At 47.5% G+C, this 21754-nt stretch overlaps 1 protein-coding gene across 1 annotated transcript in view; it reads left to right on the top strand.

Annotated features, from left to right (window-relative positions):
* The window catches only part of LOC139702765 (NACHT, LRR and PYD domains-containing protein 4-like), a 34556-nt gene that overhangs the window by 10516 nt on the left and 2286 nt on the right, over window positions 1-21754 (top strand). Inside the window, exons 8-9 of the mRNA XM_071604902.1 lie at window positions 310-413; window positions 20862-21012. Coding sequence (XP_071461003.1) covers window positions 310-413; window positions 20862-21012 — 255 coding nt within the window. The remainder of the gene's footprint in view (window positions 1-309; window positions 414-20861; window positions 21013-21754) is intronic.

The following is a 21754-nucleotide window of genomic DNA, read 5'->3' as shown; positions in this document are numbered from 1 at the left end:
TTACATTTGTAGATAGAACTTTACATTCATGCGGACGGGGGTGACCTACAATTCTTTGGCTTCACAGTGGTGCAAAAAGGCACCCGTGCACACGGTTCCCCCTCTCAGTGCAGAGTTCAGCACTGTGTGAGGTGTCCTGTGCGCCATTACCCAGGAAGCTGGGTGCTGGGTGATTGCCCGGCCGTAGGTGAGGTAGGTGGAGCTGTGGGGCTCAGTCGGTCAGGCTGTGAGGGGGGTGTGTGTGTGTGTGTGTGTCTGACAACGTCTTCAGCCTGCCGTGGGGCCGTACCTTTTCGCTGCTGTGATTAGAACACCTGACAGAACGACCGCAGACGAGGAAAAGTCCATTTTGGGGCTCACGGTTGCAGAGGTCTCAGTCCCTAGAAGGCCAGCTCCCTTCGTCGGGGCTCGAGGTGAGGCAGGGCGTCATGGTGGAGGAGAGTGGCCGAGGGAAGCCCCGCACGTCAGGGTGACCAGGAGGCAGAGACGCCCCTCTCCAGACACAAACATCTACCCCAAAGGCAGGACCCCGAAGGCCACCTCCTCCAGCCCCACCCTTGGCCTCCAGTCACCACTCTGCTAACCCCGTGGGGGTGAATTCACTGAGTGGGTTGGGGCTCCCACGAGCCAATCATTTCTCCTCTAATCCTTGCATTGTGTCACCCGTGAGCTTCTGGGGGACACCTCGCATCCGAACCCTACACACTGGCTAATCAGAATGCCACCCCACCGTGACCTGAGAAGGATCTGTATTTACAAACAGAACTTCATATTTGGAAACATTATATTTATAAGTTATGTTCATATAGACCTAAATTATACAAAGGTGTAATGTATATTGACTAGTGACATTGACAGTTATAAATACATCATTCCCATTACACTATATAATTTACTCCTAAACACATTATGAAACAGTGTAATGGGATACACCATTTACACATCACTCTTCTCCACCCTCAGGACCACAGCCATCCCAGGCAGCTATCGGCCCCCGGCTTCTAGAAGGGACCCTGTTGACTTAAAACTGTAACCCTCCGCCCCAGTGCGCAGTGCTCCTCCTGTGAGGACCTGGTGCGTAGTGTGCAGTCTACCCTCGCACTGTGGGGGGACCCTTGGGTGCTGGGCCCGTGGCTTTCCCTCTGGACGTTGGCTAGCCGTTCAGAGTGTCGAGTGCGGGGGGCCGATGTCGATGGTGGACCGACTTGGCTGTGTGTCCTGAGCCTTGGGGGTCTGCGTCTCAGTTCTGGCCCCATGTGTCCAGCTCGAGGCCTGGGCAAGGCTCTTGTCCTCTCCAATTACCATCTTCTCTCTGCCAAGTAGCAGTAATGGCATGAGGCGGGGATCGAGGATGTGCATCCAGTGACACAAGAACGTTGGAACTAAATGGCCAGCATTGCTCTCTTCCCACTCCCTGGAGCGTCTTGCCAAGATGCGCATTGAGGGGACAGTACATGGGGACAGGTTCACGCCAGGGAGTGGCATACGAGGCATCTCAAACAGGAGACACATGTATCCACAGAAGAAACAGGACACAGGGGCCCCGAGCCTGTCATATCCGAGTCAGTGTGTCGTAGGGTGCAGGTGGGGCCCAGAGAATCACTGGGCCTCGGGTCCTGCCTGCACCGCGTCTGGTCACTGGCTCAGAGCTGACGAGGTTCAGCGTCTTGCTCACCAGTCGTGGGGACTGGTGTCCTCGGGGTGGCTCTGAAAATGGAACAAGATGTGGTGGGACACCCAGGCCACAGAAATTATTACCATTTTGTCTCTTTAAAGCATAACTCCAAATCCATTGGCTTCTCGCCCCCAAACCCCGGGTCTGTGTGTGCCTGTGTGTACGTGTGGGTGTGCACGCGTGTCCGTGTACTGGGGCTTCCAACAGCAGCTCTGGTCAGTGGCGTCCAACTGGCAGTTTGAGATCACATGTGGTCCAGTTGGAGAGTTGACGTCACAGAAATTGGCCAAGCGACAACTGGGGTTTGGGAGGGTGGAGTCCAGGTGTTGAACACTCACCAGCCACCTCCTCTCATCACGGGGCGTCTGTCCCTTGGAGCATCGCCAGGATCTCTGCACTCTGCCTGGAGGAAATTAGGGACAAAGGTGAGATTTTCAGTGTGACTGACACAGGGCTCTTTTCTGTTCTGCAGAATGAGCAGGGCTTCAACAGAGGAAGGTTTCTGGTTCGACTTGAGACACGATAACCCACCTCCCTGTATGATCTCCATGGATTAGTGACGGAGCACCCATGGGGAACCAGGCTGCAAGCCCATCCCCGCCACCCTGATTCCCGCCCCCTCCTGGGGACAAGTGCAGGGGACAGCCGGGCCTGGCACAGAGGTGTCCCCTCCCTGAGGCACTGAGCTCCTTCCCTGTGTCCTGCAGGGTACGATCTTTAATTTGTTCTGTGGTCCTTGGAGAAGAGGCTGAAAGGGTAGAAGATTTAGTGAGAGGGTCTGTCTCCAAGGACATTTTCAAAACCCAATAAACTATCCTATCTTAAAGCACTTGGGAAAACCCTGAGATGGAATTTGTGACTGCTGAATGACAAGCAGGAGCGAGGGTTACACATGGCCGCCTCTCAGGTGACTTGGGAAGGCGCTGGCCACACTGACTGCCTTCCTGACAGTTCTTCTTGGGGTCTAGCGGCTCTTTTCTTCTCTCTCCTGACAAAGGCTTTCTGAAAACACCTTTCCACACAGTCCTTCCACCTCACACTACAAGTAGAGGCAAACCGACCTGTCCCTCCCTGTCCCTGAGCCTCAGGCAGCCCTGTCGTGAGATGGGTGCACAGCCTCCAGCACCTGTCCTGTGCTCAGCTGCGTCCGTCAGTGACCGCACTGAGCTTTTCATGCCTTACCAAGACCACGCTGTGGACACGATGCTGCAAGCCCCCTTCACTGTTAGTGTATCCTGTGAGCACAGATGTGCACTTCAAAATGGTGCACACCTGTCCTCCCAGGGACTCGGGAAGTGAGGCAAGAGGCTGGAGAGTTCAAGGCCAGCCCCAGCAGGTTGGCAAGACCCTGTCTCAACAACAAGGGATGTTGTGCATATTTTACACAATAAAGGGGGGAGAACACCAAGGACTCCCCACCCCAGGGTGACAGGTGACAGGAACCTGTTCTCCCATCTCCCTTAACTGTTCCTGGAGTGCCTGTTCTACCCTGGGGCACAGTGACCCCCTCTGTCCCAACAGGCCCTTCCCCAGCTGGAGGTCAGGGGGAAAGCAGGAGGGCAGTGCTGACCACGGAGCTCCTGAGCTTCAAACGTCCACCCTCCCAGCAGCGAGTCCCAAGAGCACGGAGTGAGGGAGACCGTGACCACCTGGAGAGCTGTGTGCACAGGTGCCCGCCCCCCAGCAGGCCTTGCATGTGACTTAGTTCCTGCAAAGGCTAAGGGGTGAGGAGAATGTCCCTGGGTGTGAGAAGATGAGCTTGGAGGGCCCGGGTGACGGGCGAAGCCCAGGAGCTGTGGCCCTGGTGGGTGCCGTCCTGGGCTGGCCCTCCCCAGCACAGCTCTTGTTATTCCTGGAATTCCACCCCCAGGTTTCTAGCTAGAACTCTGCCCCACAAAACTCTAAAAGGGAATAAAATTGGAATAACAGAACATATTTCATTCATCCCAAAGAAAGCCATCCTGCAAGTTCCAGTGTCCTCCTTGATAGGAAGAAACCAATCCCCAATTCACACGTCTCCCTAAGAGGACACGCCAAGCCATCCCGATCAGAAAGAAGGAAGCCCCGACAGCCGGCAGCAGCTGGCTTCAGAGCAGCCCAGAACAGTGGTTGGCCAAGTGCTGGTGCCGCAGGGAACAGACCTGAGGACCAGGGAACAGAAGAGGGCCCCCGAGGTGCAGGCACCTGCACAACCAGTTTCCAACACGTCAGGAGCAGAGTGGGGCGGGGGCAGCGTCTGCCAGAAAGGCTGCTGGGGACAGGAAGGAAGGGAGACCCTCAGCTCAGTGTGGAGGAAGGCATCAATGGAAGGCCCACAGCTGACACTTGTAGAGGCACATGCAGGGCCAAGCGCCTGACATCAGTCTGGGCAGAAAGTGAGGCCCTAATGGGCCCTAGGAAGGAAACTGTCTGCCAGGGTGAGAGGGAAGAAGGTGGCTGTCCCCTGCCCCCGGACACTCAGTGCTCCCACCTGTGCAGCCCAGCAGCTGCCACCCCACCCTCCCCTGGGCTTCCAGTTACCTGTGGGCAGGTAGTCGGGCTCTCACGTCCACAGTGCACAGAGCTGGACAGCCAGGATCAACTCTCCTTGGTGCAGAGCACGTCACACAGGGCGCTTGAGGTGACACACAAGCAGGGACCAGGAAAGGGACTTGAGGACAGTCTCCCATGGAGCCCAGCAAGGTGGAGGCCCCCAGGGGTCCCCAGCACAGCAGTGCAAGAGCCCTGGAAGGCTAGACTCTGGGCAGTCGTGGCCCAGGAGGCTGTAGCTCCTGCAGAGAGCAGGGGGGCGGGCAGCAAACTCCTGATCCTGGTGCAGACTCTGGCGGGACCAGGCAGGCAGAGGGTGTCCAGGGAGCCCTGACCACCACCTCTCCAACTGCCAGAGAGCTCTCACAGCCCACGCAGGAGGCTGGGAAGAACGCAGGCCTGAAATGGTGGAGGCCACTTAGAGTGACCGCTTCCGCAGGAGAACCCCAGGGAAGTGCCCATCGCAGACAGGAGACTTCAGGAACCAGCCAGGGCAGCTCCAGCCACACCTGCTCAGACACAGCACAGGCCACAGAGAGTGAGTCAGCCACGTGCACCAGGACTTCACGTTTAAGGAATGGCTTTCAGTTGGCAGTCAGAGAGCCACCAGAGAAAGGTGTGAGGAGTGGAAAGGGACAGGGAAACCCGTCACAGATGATCTGACTGCAGAGCTGCAAACCCACAAGTCTCCCTAGAAAACCACCCTGACAATAAGAGAGTGGGCACACACCGCGGCCGGCCAGAGAGCCCCTGACAATGCACAGAGGTCAAAATGCAAATGGAATGAGAAGCAACTACAGAAAAGGCGCCTTAGCCCAGGAAGGAGAAGGGAAGAAAAGGAAGTGCCTCCTTTTAAGCTTAACAATAAGGAATCCTCAGGTGAGAAAAGCAGGCAGTTCCTTCCCGCAGGACCTAGAAGGAGAATTGACCCATTAAGGAAAGAGCCCCGCTCCCGCGTGGAAGGCGCCCACCAAGGCGGGCAGCTTCTGTCCATCAGGATCCCTGGAGCTGAGACTCGCGCCCCAGAATGCCACTTGACCACTCCACAGGCATCTCCAGGAACATGCTGGAAGGAAGAGGAAGGAGGAGGAGGAGACCCTGCAGACACTGGGGCCCCTAAAGCCTCCTCCTGAGGGCAGAGGCCTGACAGAGGCACAGACAGGCAGACAGGCGGCCTAGGAGCCAGGCGCAGGATCAGTCCCATGCCCATCTGACAGCAGGGCGTCTCTGGCCGGTGGAGGGACTGTCAATAAGTGTCGTGGCCCAGGTCTGTTTCCCACGGCATCCACAGGACCATCTCCACGTGGTCAGAGGCGCAAATGCAGAAAGGAGTTGGAACCCCAGAAGCCCCAGGAGGAAACGCCTTAGTGTCTCTACACCCAGGCCCTGGAGAGGACGTCCCTACCCAAGATCAAACTTCAAAAGCAACAGAGGAAAGAAAATCATAAAGGTTTTTGAAACCATCTCTATTTCTAAAAAATACTTTAGGCAAAGCAAAGGCCACATGACAAGCTGGGAACTCTATTTCTCTGTCTGATTCATGAGGAGCTCGTCAGTGCTGAGGAAAAACTGAAATGGACTAGAGAAATCAACCTTCCAAGACCTGGGGACCTTGAAGTGCTAATTAGAGAGTCACAGGTCCCATTTCTTAATTATGTCAAAGGGAGAAGACCTCTGCCTTTTACTCTGTTGGTGGGGCTTTGAGCAAACACAGCTGTCAGCGGGGCCGCTGGGGTGCAGGATGGCGGGTCCCTGTGGGGAAAGGTACACGTCCTTAGGATACTTGGGGAGTCCCTTCCCTGGCTTGAGGCCTAAGGTGAGGGCAGGGCAGGGCACTGACCTGCTAATGCCAGGTGACCATGAGCCAGGGAGGTGGAAAGGCCAGATCTTGCTGGGGCTGAAGCTGCAGGAGGGTAAGGGAGTCCCTGGGGCGAGGGTTGCAATGCTGCTGGGCCCCCAGGCCAGGTCTCCTCTGCTGGTCCCCGTCCTTCAGGGCAGGGTGGGTAAGGGAACGTGGGCGGAGGACAGCTGAGATAGGCCTTAGGGAAGAGGGAGTGCCCTGCTCTGGGTGCTGCCCTCCCTGGAAGCGCACCTCTCCCTGAGGATGACCTGGGCACTGATGCCCTCTGCTGGGTCAGGTGGGGGTCTCCCCAGCCCTGCAGCTGGGGCATGGCCTCAGTGGGCAGGGGCCCAGCTCCCCGCGTGAACGTGGAAGTGTTCAGGGAGCTGCGGTCCAGCCTCCAGGCTGCCCCCTTCCTCCCCTAGCCGCTCCACCCAGCAGTTGAGAGCATTTTGTTTTCCAGCGCCCAGGCTTCTGGGTGGTCCTCCCATGGACTGAGGGAGGGGAAACTCGGGAATTTGGGGCTGCAGTTATGATGTGACCTTTTTAACTGATGAAGACGCATTTCTCCTCCTCCGCACCCCGTCAGCCTTTGCTGTGTCCCCCTAGGAAGGCACCTACTCGCTGGCTCCCGCTGGCCTGCTGTGCGCCATCCAGGGCCTGACCCTCGGTGGTCTCTGACATAGTCTCCCATTGTGGGCGATGGTGAGGTGGTGCTGGTCATTGGGTGAGGTGGCCTCCACTGTCGTGATTTCTAATCCTGGGCCACCCTCAGTGTTCACTGAGAGGACAGTGTGGAGGGCTGCCGTCTGCAGGTGTCCCTCAGTCCCCATCAGGTGTCTCTGTGCCCTGGTCCTCTGCACCTGGGTGGGTGCCAGCCGCACTGAGCCTCCTGTGCTGAGGGCAGGGTGGGTGCTGGAGGCAGCCCACCTGCACTGAGGGCTCCAGGCCCTGTAGGGTCCCTCTGCTTTGAGCAGGGCTGTGTCTAATGATGCCAGGGCTTAAGCAGGGTGGTGTCCCCAGCGTCCCCGAGCAGATGGTGCTTGTTCGCTCTTGCACCAGTGGCGGGCCCTCTTCCTGCCTCCACAGGGACATGGGGACAGTCAGGCAGGACAGAGCAGCTGGACACGTCAAGCACAGACATCACTGTGGCCTTGGGTACCACGTCGTCAGTGGTGTTCGTGTGCATCGAAAGTCCTGGACCAGCTGGACACTGTGGCCCAGGCCTGTGATCCCACCAGCTTGGGAGGCTGAGGCAGGAGGACCGCGAGTTCAAAGCCAGGCTTAGAGACTTGGCGAGGCCCCCAGCAATTCAGCAAGACTCTGTCTCTAATCAAAATATAAAGAGGGGCTGGGGCTGGGGTTCAGAGGTGTAGCACCCCTGGGTTCAATCCCTAGTACCCCCACCAACTACCCCCCCCAAAAAAAACGAAGGCAGACCAGTTTTTTGGACCTGCTCACATTCTTTGCTCATTTCACGGCCCTGAGCTGTAGATCCTCTCCATGGAGTCGAAGAGACAGCTATGTAAAGTATTCCTCATAAGTTTCAAGTGTATTTTTACCAGTTTGTTTTCTGGAGAGACGTAAGGTTTTATTGATTTGCTGCTTTGGGGGTTTTTTGTTTGTTTTGTTTTGGATTGGGGAGGGGAGTGAGTTGACTGAAGACTTCCTTGGCTTTTCTCCTATTGGATTGAAATGTTCTATTCCACCTACAAATTATTTTGGGATTAAGTATAAAGTAGGAATTCATGAACACAAATATTTCAATCATGAGCACATCTTCCTTTTTAAAAAATTTTTTATTCTGATTTGTTATATATGATGCAGAAGGCATTACAATTCATATTGCACATATAGGGCACAGTTTTTCATATCTCTGGTTTTATACAAAGTATATTCTTTTTTTTACCCTCTTGCCACCCTCTTCTTGTTCTGTGTAGAGTTCGTCTATTCCTCCCATGCCCCCCTCCCTACCTATGAGTCAGTCACCTTATATCAGAGAAAACACTCAGCATTTTTTTAGGGGGGGGATTGGCTAACTTCACTTAGCATTATCTTCTCCAATGCCATCCATTTACCTGCAAATGCCATGATTTTATTCTCTTTTAATGCTGAGTAATATTCCATTGTGTATATATGCCACATTTTTTATCCATTCTTCCACTGAAGGGCATCTAGGTTGCCTCCACAGTTTAGCTATTGTGAATTGTGCTGCTATAAACATTGATGTGGCTGTGACCCTGTAGTGTGCTGTTTTTAAGTCCTTTGGGTATAGACCGAGGAGAGGGATAGCTGGGTCAAATGGTGGTTCCATTCCCAGTTTTCCAAGGAATCTCCATACTGATTTCCATGTTGGCTCCACCAATTTGCAGTCCCACCAGCAATGTACGAGTGTGCCTTTTCCCCACATCCTCACCAACACTTATTGCTGTTTGTCTCCATAATAGCTAACATTCTGACGGGAGTGAGATGGAATCTTAGAGTAGTTTTGATTTGCATTTCTCTAATTGCTAGAGATGATGAGCATTTTTTCATATATTTGTTGGTTGATTGTATATCCTCTTCTGGGAAGTGTCTGTTCAGGTCCTTGGCCCATTTGTTGATCGGGTTATTTGTTTGTTTGTTTTTGGAGTTCTTTATACACCCTAGACATTAGTGCTCTCTCTGATGTGCAAGTGATAAGAATTTGCTCCCATTCTGTAGGCTCTCTGTTCAACTCACTGATTGTTTCTTTTGCTGAGAAGAGGCTTTTTACTTCTAATCCACCCCATTTATTAATTATTTTTTAAAATTCTTGTGCTATAGGAGTCTTGTTAAGGAAGTAGGGGCCTAATCCAATATGATGGAGATTAGGGCCTAGTTTTTCTTCTATTGGACGCAGAGTCTCTGGATTTATTCCTAGATCCTTGATCCACTTTGTGTTAAGTTTTGTGCGTGGTGAGAGATAGGGGTTTAATCTCATATTGTTGCATATGGATTTCCAGTTTTCCCAGCACCATGTGTTGAAGAGGCTATCTTTTCTCCAGTGCATGTTTTTGGCACCTTTGTCTATATAAGATAATTGTAATTTTGTGGGTTAGTCTCTGTGTCCTCTATTCTGTACCATTGGTCTACCAGCCTGTTTTGGTGCCAATACCATGCTGGTTTTGTTACTATTGCTCTGTAGTATAGTTTAAGGTCTGGTATAGTGATGCCACCTGTTTCACTCTTCCTGCTAAGAATTGCTTTAGCTAAACTGGGGCTCTTATTTTTGTAGGTGAATTTCATGACTGCTTTTTCTATTTCTATGAGGAATGTCATCGGGATTTTGATTGGAATTGCATTAAATCTATATTGTGCTTTTAGAAGTATGGTCATTTTTATAATATTAATCTGCCTATCCAAGAACAAGGTAGATCTTTCCAGGTGTTGGAGTAGCTTTTATTTTTTATTTTATCATTGATTTCTAATTTCATTCTATTATGATCTGATAGAATACAAAGTAGTATCTATACTTTTTTATATTTTCTAAGAGTTGCTTTGTGGCATAATACATGGTCTGTTTTAGAGAAGGATCCATGTGCTGCTGAGAAGAAAGTGTATTATTTCATTGAAGGATGAAATATTCTATATATGTCAGTTAAGTCTAAGTTATTGATTGCATTATTGAGTTCTATAGTTTCTTTGTTGAGCTTTTGTTTGGACAATCTATCCAGTGGTGAAAGAGGTGTGTTAAAGTCACCCAGAATTATTGTGTTGTGGTCTATTTGACTCTTGAACTTGAGTTTGTTTGATGAACATAGATGCGCCATTGTTTGGGGCATATAAATTTATTATTATTATGTCTTGTTGATGAATCATTCCCTTAAGCAGAATAATATATCCTTCTTTATCCCTTTTAATTAACTTTGGCTTGAAGTCTACTGTATTTTATATGAGGATGGAGACCCCTGCTTGCTTCCACAGTCCATGAATGAGGAATGATTTTTCCCAATCTGTGGATGTCTTTTCTTATTAAATGAGTCTCTTGAAGGCAGCATATTGTTTGGTCTTTTTTTTTTTTTTAAATCCAATATGCCAGTCTATGTCTTTTGATTGGTGAATTTAGGCCATTAACATTCAGGTGTATTATCGAGGCCTGATTTGTATTCCCAGCCATTTTTGTCTATTTTTGGTATTTAACTGGACTTGCTTTCTCCTTTGGTTAATTTTCCCTTTAGTGTAATACCTCCCTTTGCTGATTTTCATTGTTGTTTTTCAATGGAATATTTTGCTGAGGATGTTCTGTAGTGCAGGCTTTCGAGTTGTAAATTCTTTTAACTTTTGTTTATCATGGAAGATTTTTAGTTCATCATCAAATCTAAAGCTTAATTTTGCTGGATATAAGATTCTTGGTTGGCATCCATTTTCTTTCAGAGCTTTGTATATGTAACTCCAGGATCTTCCAGCTTTCAAGGTCTGCGTTGAAAAATCTGCACATAATCTAATTGGTTCCCCCTATATGTAATCTGATTCCTTTCTCGAGTGGCTTTTAAATATTCTCTCCTTATTCTGTATGTTAGGAATTTTCATTATAATGTGACTTAGTGTGGATCAGTTGTGATTTTGTACATTTAACAGCCTGTAAGCCTCTTGTATTTCATTTTCCAATTCATTGTTCATGTTTGGAAAAATTTCTGATATTATTTCATTGAATAGATTGCTCATTCCTTTGGTTTGGACCTCTGTGCCTTCCTCTACCCATGGTTCCTCTACCTCTGTTCATGGTTTCTTACCATTTTAACTGTTTGATCTACATTGTTTTCAAGATTATATGTTTTGGGGGCTGGGGATGTGGCTCAAGCAGTAGCGCGCTCGCCTGGCATGCGTGCGGCCCGGGTTCGATCCTCAGCACCACATACAAACAAAGATGTTGTGTCTGCCGAAAACTAAAAAATAAAATATTAAAATAATTATCTCTCTCTCTTAAAAAAAAAAAAAAGATTATATTGAAAGGACAAAGAAATTGAAACGAAAAGGATAAGGTTTGTAAAGTTTCCAAGCTGCACTCAGAGCCTGAAATTCCTGTGGCAGTCAAGACAATTCCCGGAACTGCCTGTTAGATGTGTGTCGAAATCTTCCCCTGACCACCTAGTTACTAAATCACCCCTTCCCAGAAGCCATGTAGCTCAGCACGTATACATCTCAGGGCTTCAACCAATCAGTTTAAATATATACCTATCTTAGTACTAACCAATCACCCCCACCCGACCTGTTCCCACCAATGAATGTGCTAATCATGTTTTAGAGTTGTTATTTGATTTTCCCGCGGTATATGATGATTTGCTAAAGGAGGCTATGATGTATGTAAAGCCCCTGCCCTCTCTAAAGAATGTATATAAACTCTGCTCAATTGGTTCTCGGGGCTCTTTGTTCTTTGCTCCTCTGAAGTGAGCTCTGAGCCCCAGCATGCTGGACCCCCAATAAACCCTTTGCTGTTGCATGAGACGGTCTCTTGGTGGTCTTTTCCTCTGGCGCTCGCCCGACCTTTTCATCTGGAACCCCCAGCTGAGATATCCGGCAGTGGCGGACGAAAGACCCCAACGGACTCCTCTTGGGGTAAGTAAGGCGCCTCTTTCTGGTTTCGGGTTTCAGGTTAGGGCTTGGCAAAGTGGCTGTCGGTGAAGAGCGTGAGCTCTCTCCGACGGTGGCTGACACACGTGTCACAGAGCCACAGGCCACGTCCCTGGGGGACGCTCCAGAGGACTCGGGAAATCGAGGAACAGTAGTTTCCTCGACTCGGCAGTATTCTGCCTCGGATTTGGTTTGCCAGCCCACCAGGTTTTGCCGGCTACTCAGTTCTGGTCTGTCTCAAACTCGTGTTGAACGTTTACTGTCTGTCTTTATTGTCTGTGTCGTTACTTTCAGTGTTTGTGTAACTAATCTCCCAATCTGGGGTCGTCAGACCCAATCTGAAGGGGATGCTCCCCCAATCCGTTTGTCTGAAGGGACGGCCCCAGTTGGCTTGGGGCCAGCACCCACTTTCGTTTTTTTTTTTTGACAATCTGAAAAGGGAATCTATGTCTTTGTGTGTCTTTGTCTGTGTCTCTGTTAAGTGTGATGGCATTGTTTTACTTTGGACCGATGCAGAGTCCCAAGTTCCAATCTGCCTTAGATGGGTGGAGGTAACTTTAGCTAAATTTTAGCCTAAATTGTCCCTAGTATGCTTCTCCTGTAAGGGACCAAAAGTCAATAAAACCGCCAGCTTTTCTGTTCTCACCTTTTACACCCCTTTTAGCTGTGTTTTAAAGAACTTTGATAAACTTTACTCCCCTTTGTTAAGCGAGATTAGGGAAGCAGTGTTCCCTTTTATTCCCCTAGTTGGCTTGAGAGCACCCACTGCAGAGGGAAATGCCTGCTGGGGGTCTAAGAACTTTGATATCTCGCTTTAACTTTTCTCAAAACCCTGTCCTCATTATTAAATTGGCATTAATTGGCTTTGGGGATGGGAACCGAACTTTCAGTCATAAATTTTGGCACCCCAGAGGGGCCTTTAGAGGAGTCCCCACTCTGCCTTCTTGGGGAAGCCTAGCACTCGAAACAACTGCAAGCAGAGGATGAACTTTTGGGAGCTGACTACTGAAAAGTTAGGAGATGTGGAGAGTGCCTGGTGCCTGGGGTCAGACCAAACCAGAGGAACTAATCCTGTAAGACAAAGGGGGACTGAGGGACTCCCAGCAGCTGCCAAAGCCATTTTCACTTTGGGGAAGGTCCTCATTCCTTACCTGCACTTTAAGGATTACTCCACCTCTGTCTACTTAAACAAAGGGACAATGAATGCAGGAATGTGTTGATATTATAGATTGTTTCTTGGGGATGACCTTGGCTGAATGTGTATCTAAAAGATGATTTTTATTGTAACAATCTGGTATCTGAATGGGTTTCTAAAGCATTGCACAATCTTGCAGTTAAAAGTTGGGTTTAGGTAATTGTTTAGTTTGTGATTTCAGATAGTTCATGCTAGAAAACTTAAATACTTAGGATAGAAAATTAAAGAACTCTACTTCCAAGTTGGCAAGTAACTCCCAATAATTTAGTTTTATTTTTTCATCAATTTTTTAACTGGGTAGCCTGAAAAGATTTCACTAGGTATACCAGTGCATTAACTTGGGCAAGGATAATAAATTATGATATGATATCTGTTCCCCTCAGTGTGTAAGATTCAGGGGAAAAAATGTTAAATTTAAATGTTGGTCTGGCTTATTGAAATGACATTAATTAGCAACAGTCTTGGGAATTTTCAAAGCTTAATTTTGGATATACATGGTAGTGTGTGGTTCTCTTTTAAAAATTTTTCAGGTGACTTAATGTAACTCAATACTACTTTAGGAACTTCAGAACAAAGAAAGTAGCTTAATGATCCTGAAGGAACTTCTTCTGATGGTGGCTTTTATATTATCAAGAAAGATCCTATTTTCAGTTTTGTGTGAGCAAGTTTTTCTAGTGTAGAAAGATATAAAGATATAAAATTTTGAGAATTGCATCTTAAACTTGTATCATAATTTTCAACATCCAAACCTGAAAATTGTGACTTATAGCTAAAATGCCTTAGGCATGAGGTTTCTGCTCAGAATTCCAGTTTTCCCAGTTCCTTCCAGACCTCAGCCAGGACTTAAGTTGATATGCAAATAGAAGAAGCCTGGGGCTCAGGAGACCGATCTGAGGCCCAAGGGGAAAAAAAGAGTAAAAGTATCTTTTTACCTGAACTCAAACTAGACCAAACCAAAAAGTAAATTGTATGGTGTTTACTAATTACTGGCCGGTCATCTTTTTTAGGACTCTTGCTTTTTCTTAGATTCTGTATATTTTTTTTTGAGCTCATGATTTTGATCCTACAGACAAGTTAATGTTTTCTGATCAGTTCTATTTTTGATCAACTGTAGAGTTTTTAAACATTACAATGGAGATTTCACCTAAAAAAAAAAAAAAAAAAACAGCTACAAGGCCTTGTGTATGTGTGCACACTTGTGTTTTGTGTCGTATGTCAGTATGTCTGTATGTGTGTATGTCCATATATCATGCAGTTATATGACAATTGACAGATGAGGAGCGCTCATAAAAAAAATTTTTTAAAATGTATCCAAATATCTTTGATTCACGTGATTCAAATGGTTAAATTTAAATTGGGTAAACAGATAAAAGTAAAGATGTCTTTAAAATTAAGCTTATAAGTTTTTCTAGGTGCTCAAAAAAAAAAACCTAATAAAATGCTGATGTCTATGAAATAATCTGCCTAAATTCAAAAATTTACAAGTATTGTTTCAAAATGTGAACAGAAGGAGGTTAACAGATGGAAAAGAAAAACTAGAAGGTTCTGGGTATGGATTTAATAGAGGGAAAATGTGTTTCTGGATAAGAGTCTATATGATTAAGTAATTAAGAGGGTTTAAGTAAGTGATAAAAAAGGTTTGTGTAAGTTGGTTATATGTGTAAGTTTTTGAGCAAATAATCTTTTTTTTTTTAAATTTTTTATTGTGGGTTGTTCAAAAGCAAATAATCTTTAAAAATTAAAAATTATACAACTATGGTTAAACAACAGCTGTTATTTTTCAATATTGTAATGTTATTTGTTTAAAAGCTAAACTTTGTTAATATAAAAACATCAATATAATTGTGGTGCCATTAATGTGTCCATATCTTCCAGGTATACAAGTCTGTAAGGTAGAAGCTACAAAAGAGCATTATATCAAGCTGGTGTTCTAAAGTTGTATGGTAATTTTAGGCTTAAAAGAAAAACATGTTGGAGATTTATTTATATCATTTGTGTTCTATAACTGGACTTGTTATCAATAAGATATGTACAGTTCCATGTTACTTTTTACACTGAGATACAATTTAAATGTATTTTTAAGTTAATGAGAGCCTAATCTATGTAAAGGTTTTATTGCAAAACACAAAAATACTTTGCTACTTTTCTACAAAAGGTTAAAAGCTTTCAGCTTTTCTTTAATTCATGTTTTAGGTGTGATATTATGTTGTGTTAGCTAATATTCATGTAAACTTGAACAACAATTTATGTAGGCTTTGTAAAATGATGTCTAAAAAGCACAGATCAGCTTCAGAACTATAGTATTTAAGATTTATGAAGAGCCCCGCCTTACTTGAGATAAGGCTCTATGTCCCATCTCACTGCATGTGAAAGTTGACTATGAAAGAAGTAGGCCAGATTTCAGTACATTTAAAGTTGTGTCCAAAAGTTGGTTCTTGTCACGATTGCCAGGATCTCAAACAGGGGATATACTCCACCAAAATTCTAGGTAGCCATTACATGAACTAAATATGTTTTTACTCTTGTTAATTTTATCTTGTAGTTTTCTTATAAATGTTCTAAAGATTGCCCTGTTAATGTTTTGCAGAGGTACTGATTTAAGAACACACAACCTGGGTTAATTTAAGATAAGGAGTTATCACCTACAGGATAGAGAGATAGACATTAAAGCCCAGTACTCTTAATATAAGGCTGTTGAAACTTATTTGCTGGATGTTTAAGATTAAGTTTTAAAATTAAAGTTAAATTAAAAGGGCCAAGAAAACCAATATTTGGCTCTTGCCCTCTGAGTCAGTCTGAATCAGGGAATAAGGGACTTCTCCAAAGAGCTTTGCAACTCTGGGCCATATAACCTCCTGATCAGGGAGGTTAATGAGACCAGTGGAGGACAGAAAGCCAATCAGTGCATTTGCTGTAAAGAGGAGGGTCATCAGAAAAGGGAGACATCCCTGACGCTTCCGAGGAAAGCCACACGGTCAAGCAAGGCCTGGACCCATCCTAGCGCAAATGGCACTAGCAGCGCAAATGGCACTAGCAGCGCAAATGGCACTAGCAGCGCAAATGGCACTAGCAGAACTGAGAAGCTGCTGTAAGTTCCCCGAGGACTCCCAGGGAAACTCAGCTGACTGTTAACAATAGATAGAAACAAAAGTCAGTTTGACTTGCTTCATCTTAAACACCTAGCAAAGACAGTCAAAGCCAAAACACAGCTATTCCTGGGCATTTTAAATAATAATAATAATAATAATAATAGTTAAATGTAACTTCCATGAATAAGTAAACTGGAGGCTGCAAAAGAGATTCTTAGGCAGGAATGCCTGATAACTATCAGAAGAAACTGCCAGAGTAGTTTTAGTTTAAGGCCCACAGATATTCCTAACCTACACAGGTAGGCTTGGTGTTTACTAGTATGAGTATCCAGCCCTAAGTAACAGAATTAAAGGTTTCTCTATTAGACACAGGTCATACTAGTAAAAGGATTTTGCAAGATCAGATGACATTAAATTATTAAACTGTACCTTAAGGGGAAGGACATCTGTAACCCTAAAAGTTAAATGTTATGTTTACAGTCCTGATAACTGGGGATGTTAAAGCCTGGTGAGGGAACTTCTGCGCAGTGACATGTTCCAGCTGCTGCGACACTTATGCAGTACTCATGGTTTTTGTTTCTCTCATAGACGCACCCATCCCCAGATGACAACCTGTTTTTCCCCAACCAGACCTCAAATGGAACTGACTTCTAAAAGGGAACTCATGTCCCCCATGTCGTCGTCTCCCACATTGTCCATCGTCCCCCACGTCATCGAGCCCCCTCATGTTCGACACCCCTTTTCAGCCTGAAGCAGCCAGAACGAGCCATCGCCCCTTCTCACCCCTTCTCCTTACAGCAATAAAGTTTCTAAAATTAGGGGAAATAAAGCCAGAAATGGATAGGCAGTGTAGATAGGTAAATCGAGTCAGGTTGGATCTAGAAGGCCAATTTTAAGTGAGTTTGGGAAGTTGAAGACTGTCCCCTGAGGATTACTGTTTACCAAGATGTACAGCCTGCCCAAATAGGCCCCCAACTGAGGAAACCATGATTGGTTCCCAAGTTTCCAGACAAAGGGGGGAATGAAAAACCAGCCTCTATCTCAGAGCAAAGCCTGTCCAAGGAAGGGAAAAACCCTATGAAAAACCCACAGAGCACTCCTAAGCACATTCCCACCCTGCTAAGTTGTTTATCTACAAATAACAGGAGAGATCTGCTGTTATCTGCCAGGTGTCCCTGACTCAGTCAGGCTAGGTGGGGACCCATAGCAGCCCCCTAGCAGCCACCAATCAGGCATAGTACGCACTAAAATTAAGCAGCTTCAAGAAGATCTAGAAAAGAGAAGAAGGGAACTATTTGAAAATCCCCTCTGGACTGGGCTTAATGGATTTCTACCCTACCTTCTTCCCCTATGAGGCCCTTTATTGGGTTTACTTTTAATGGTGTCCATAGGACCCTGTGTGCTCAACCGTGTAATTTCCTTTCTCCAAGCTCAAATTGGACAAGTTAAACTTATGGTAATCAGACAGCAATATACCTCATTAGCAGAAGCAGAGTGTGGTACCCCTCAATAATTTATCACTTTTAAGATTAAAAGTAGTCGGAAAAAGGAGTGGGAAATGAAAGGACAAAGAAATTGAAATGAAAAGGATAAGGTTTGTAAAGTTTCCAAGCTGCACTCAGAGCCTGAAATTCCTGTGGCAGTCAAGACAATTCCCGGAACTGCCTGTTAGATGTGTGTCGAAATCTTCCCCTGACCACCTAGTTACTAAATCACCCCTTCCCAGAAGCCATGTAGCTCAGCACATATACATCTCAGGGCTTCAACCAATCAGTTTAAATATATACCTATCTTAGTACTAACCAATCACCCCCACCCGACCTGTTCCCACCAATGAATATGCTAATCATGTTTTAGAGTTGTTATTTGATTTTCCCGCGGTATATGATGATTTGCTAAAGGAGGCTATGATGTATGTAAAGCCCCTGCCCTCTCTAAAGAATGTATATAAACTCTGCTCAATTGGTTCTCGGGGCTCTTTGTTCTTTGCTCCTCTGAAGTGAGCTCTGAGCCCCAGCATGCTGGACCCCCAATAAACCCTTTGCTGTTGCATGAGATGGTCTCTTGGTGGTCTTTTCCTCCGGCGCTCGCCCGACCTTTTCAGTATGTTTGGTCTTCATTGTCTGAGGTCCTGTCTTCCAAGTGGTCTAATCTGTTGTGATGCTTTCAATTGAACTTTTAATTTGGTTTATTGTTTCTTTCATTTCAAGGATTTCTGGGGTTTTTTTTTAGAACCTCTATCTCCCTATTGAAGTAATCTTTTGCTTTCTGAATTTGCTTATGTAGCTCTGTATTGAAATGATCTTTTGCTGCCTGTATTACTCTCTTACATCACCCTTTAATTCACAGAACATTTTAATTACGTACATCCTGAACTCCTTCTCTGTCATTGCTTCTGCTGTGCTGGCCATGGGTTCTAATAATGTGGTATCTTATTTGTTTGGGGCACTTTCTTCCCTTGTCTTTTCATATTGCTTGTGTGTCTTCCCTTATCACTGTGGACCTGGGGTGTTACCGTTTTACCCGATAGGCTCATAGTGCCCTGTAGGGATCCAATACCTCTCCTCCGAGGTGAAGGACAAAGTTGTCAGATCCCAATGTAAACAGTACACACCCTAAAAACAAATGTTTGCTATTAAGACGTTTGCAGTTTGGTCACCATGTACAGAAATGCTGAGTTCAATTATTATCTACCATAGACTCGTAGGTTTGTAAAAGGGTTTACAGTTTCTGATGCTGGACGAAGAACAGGGCTGAGGAGTAGGATGATGTGCTGAGGAGGTAGGAGGTGAGGAGACAGGGTCGTTGTATCCTAGGAAATCCAAGGAGGAGGATGAGCCCAGGAGAAGGGAGAGGAAGTAATTTGGGTAACAAGTAGGAGGGAAGATGGAGAGAACATAAAACAAACACACACACGTACCAAGAAAAGTTAAGAATGTCAAAATAGTAGAAATTGGTGGGAAAAAAGAAATCTATCTATATATATATATATACACAACACAAGTGAAGTATGCTATTCAGACGTCCCAGCTCCCAAGATCCTAATTCATGCAAAGTACCTGGTTTCACCTGTGTTGGGGATGGGAGGGTGGGAATAGAGAGGGAGGGGAGATCTTGAAGGAAGAGACAGGGTTGTTGGTTGGAGGTCAGTGTCTTTCCTGCTTCTCTTCTCATCCAGTAGGTGGGTCGCCTGTTGTTAGCTGGTGTCTGCGCCCTCAGGATGGTGAAGGTGACCAGGGTGTCACTGTGCTGGGGTAGCGGCTGCTGGGGAGGGGGGAGTTAGAAACTGGGTACCTGGCCAGCTGCAGTTCCCGTTGCCCCCCTGAAGATGGTGATGAAGGGGCCCAAGATGGAGGTTCTGGCTTTCAGTTGTGGGGTGTCGGATCGAGTGGGGGGAGCTGGGCAATGGCGTTGGACCAAGAGCTCAGAGAGGCGCTCGTGCAGTGTGTGGCTGTCGCTGACTTCAGAGCCTGTGTGAAGTCCCCGGGTGCAGGCAGGCCACTGCACGTAGGGGACTATCTCCCTGCTGCAGAGTCCCAAGATGGGGGCCACCAGGGGGCCCACGCTGGTAGATGGGGGTCCACACGAGAGTGGCGGCCATAGTTCCTGTGTGTGAGAAGCTGCCGATGTCCTGCATGGAGTGATGTGGGTGATTTCCACTGGTGGGTGGCCAAAAGTTCTGCGCGGGAGTTGATGGTGCCCGCTTGAGTACCTGACAGTCCTGCATGGGCAGGTAGTTGGGAGATCCACTCTGATGCTGAGGCCTGGAGCCCTGGAAGGGCACAGTGGCCATGATTCCCACATGGGAGCAGGAATCTCATTCACAGAGAAGCAGTGTCCCACAACTTGAGTCCTAGGTCACAAAGGGACACAGAATGCTGCCTCCCTCTAGCCCGCCATCTTGGACCTCCTTCTTTTTCTTTCAATGTTGGGAATTGGAGATTGAACCCCCAGGGGCTCTACAGTGACCATATACTCAGTCCTTTTTTTTTTGACAACGGATCTCACTGAGTTGCCCCAGGCAGCCCTTGAATTTGTGACCCCCGTGCCTCAGCCTCCCAAGTCACGGGGACTGCCACTTCACCTATCACCAACTGAATTCCAGGTCGTGATTGATCTGGGGGTTCAAGCTCTCTGCAGGGTGTACATGCCCACCTGTGAACGTAGTTTTCACCCTTGTCTTTTACACCCCACGTGCCTCCATCTGCTTTGCTGCCAAAGGTCATGTCAACCATGGAACCTTAAAACAGTGGGCAGAGGAATAGGGCGAGGTGCAGAACTTTCTGAGCAAGAGGCAGCAGGGTAGGAGGCCTTGGTGAAGAGAGGGCTCAGGCTGGACGAGGACCAGCGGAAGGTGACACCAGGGAGTAGCTGCTGAGGTCACAGCCTCTCCAAAATGCTGGCACCTTGAGCTGTTAGTGAGCCGTGCCCTGGGCGGGCTGGAACCGCGGGTGTTTCTGAGCTGGTGCTGAAGGGCTGAGGCCCGCAGGAGCTATGGGGAGGCCAAAGCCATTCTGAGGAAGCCAGGAGAGACGCGGGGACCACCTGGACGAGGTGGTGGGCAGGTAGAGAAGGGCGCAGAAGCACACCTGGGAAAGGATCCGAAGCCGGCAGAAGATCTTCATGTCTGTCCTGTGGCAATACCACACAGACCTGACCACTGTTGGTTCATGGTAAGCTTTGACGTCGGGAGGTGTGATCCTCCAATTTGTCCTCAAGATTTTTGAGCCAATCTGAGTCCCTTCGATCCCCATAGGAATTTCAGGACCAGCTTGACAGTTTCATAAAAGAGGATAAAGTCCTCTGGGATTTTGACAAGGATTGCTTGAAATCACTCGGTCAGGACTGGGAGTATTGCCCACTAACACGAGTCTTCAGCCATGAACCCAGGGTGATCTCACCAGTGCTTGGAGGCCTCTTTCAGTTTTTTGTGGCTTTCAGGAAACAGGTCGTACACTTCTCTTGCAGAAACTTCACCAGAGGAAGAGCGGGATGGTGGGACGGCCGCAGAGCTGTGCAGACCAGGCGCGGGAAGCCAGAGTTCCCTTGGCAGCCGAGGCAGCTGGGCGGAGGAGCGGGCTGTGGGGCCCAGGTGGGTCATTCAATGGGCTTAACTCATCATATTGTTATGAAGGCAAGTCCCGAAGAACCTCTGGTTCCAGTGAACTGGAGCATCAGGCACAGAATTACTCGGCTCTAATCAGAGCTGAGAGTAGGAAAGTATCTCCTCCAAAATTGGAGGTTTTCTCAGCTCCTACCAACGAGTATTTTATAGACAATTACCACCATGAAGAACCCGCAAGGGGATACATGGTCACAGACATCTCAACTCCACGGTTTCCATAGTCCAGAGTCCTGTGTGAATTAAACCACACAGAGGGAGGATGGTGTCGTCCCCAGTGCACAGGTGGCATGAAGCAGGTGCTGACCCAGGGAGTCACAGCAGACTCCAGGAACAGGCCTGTGGCCTTGGCCTCTCAGGAGACACGCTGCGTATCCACAGCTCCCTCTTTCCAAATGTCCGACCAGAGATTCTCTGCATCCGTGGGTCTCCTCCCGTTGCCATCACCCGATACTGGACACTTCCCCTCTCAAACCCTGCACCTAGACAGTCACTCCATATGGCCTCTGCCACCAGGCCCTGGGCTGTCTCCAGGAACCCCCTGGGCACCTTACATAAATGGAACAGTGTGGCCTCGGTGACAGGCTTCCTTGACCTGGCCTCAACCATCAGGGTTTATCGATGTTGTCACCGTCAGCCCCTAGTGGTGCCTGACAGCTGGGCCTTCCGTGGTGTCTCCCCCTGTCCCCGGCTGGTGAGCCTGGCTGGGCCC

Source organism: Marmota flaviventris, chromosome 18, assembly GCF_047511675.1.
Source record: "Marmota flaviventris isolate mMarFla1 chromosome 18, mMarFla1.hap1, whole genome shotgun sequence".
In the NCBI taxonomy this organism is placed as follows: Eukaryota; Metazoa; Chordata; class Mammalia; order Rodentia; family Sciuridae; genus Marmota; species Marmota flaviventris.
This window is presented reverse-complemented; position numbering and strand designations above follow the sequence as displayed.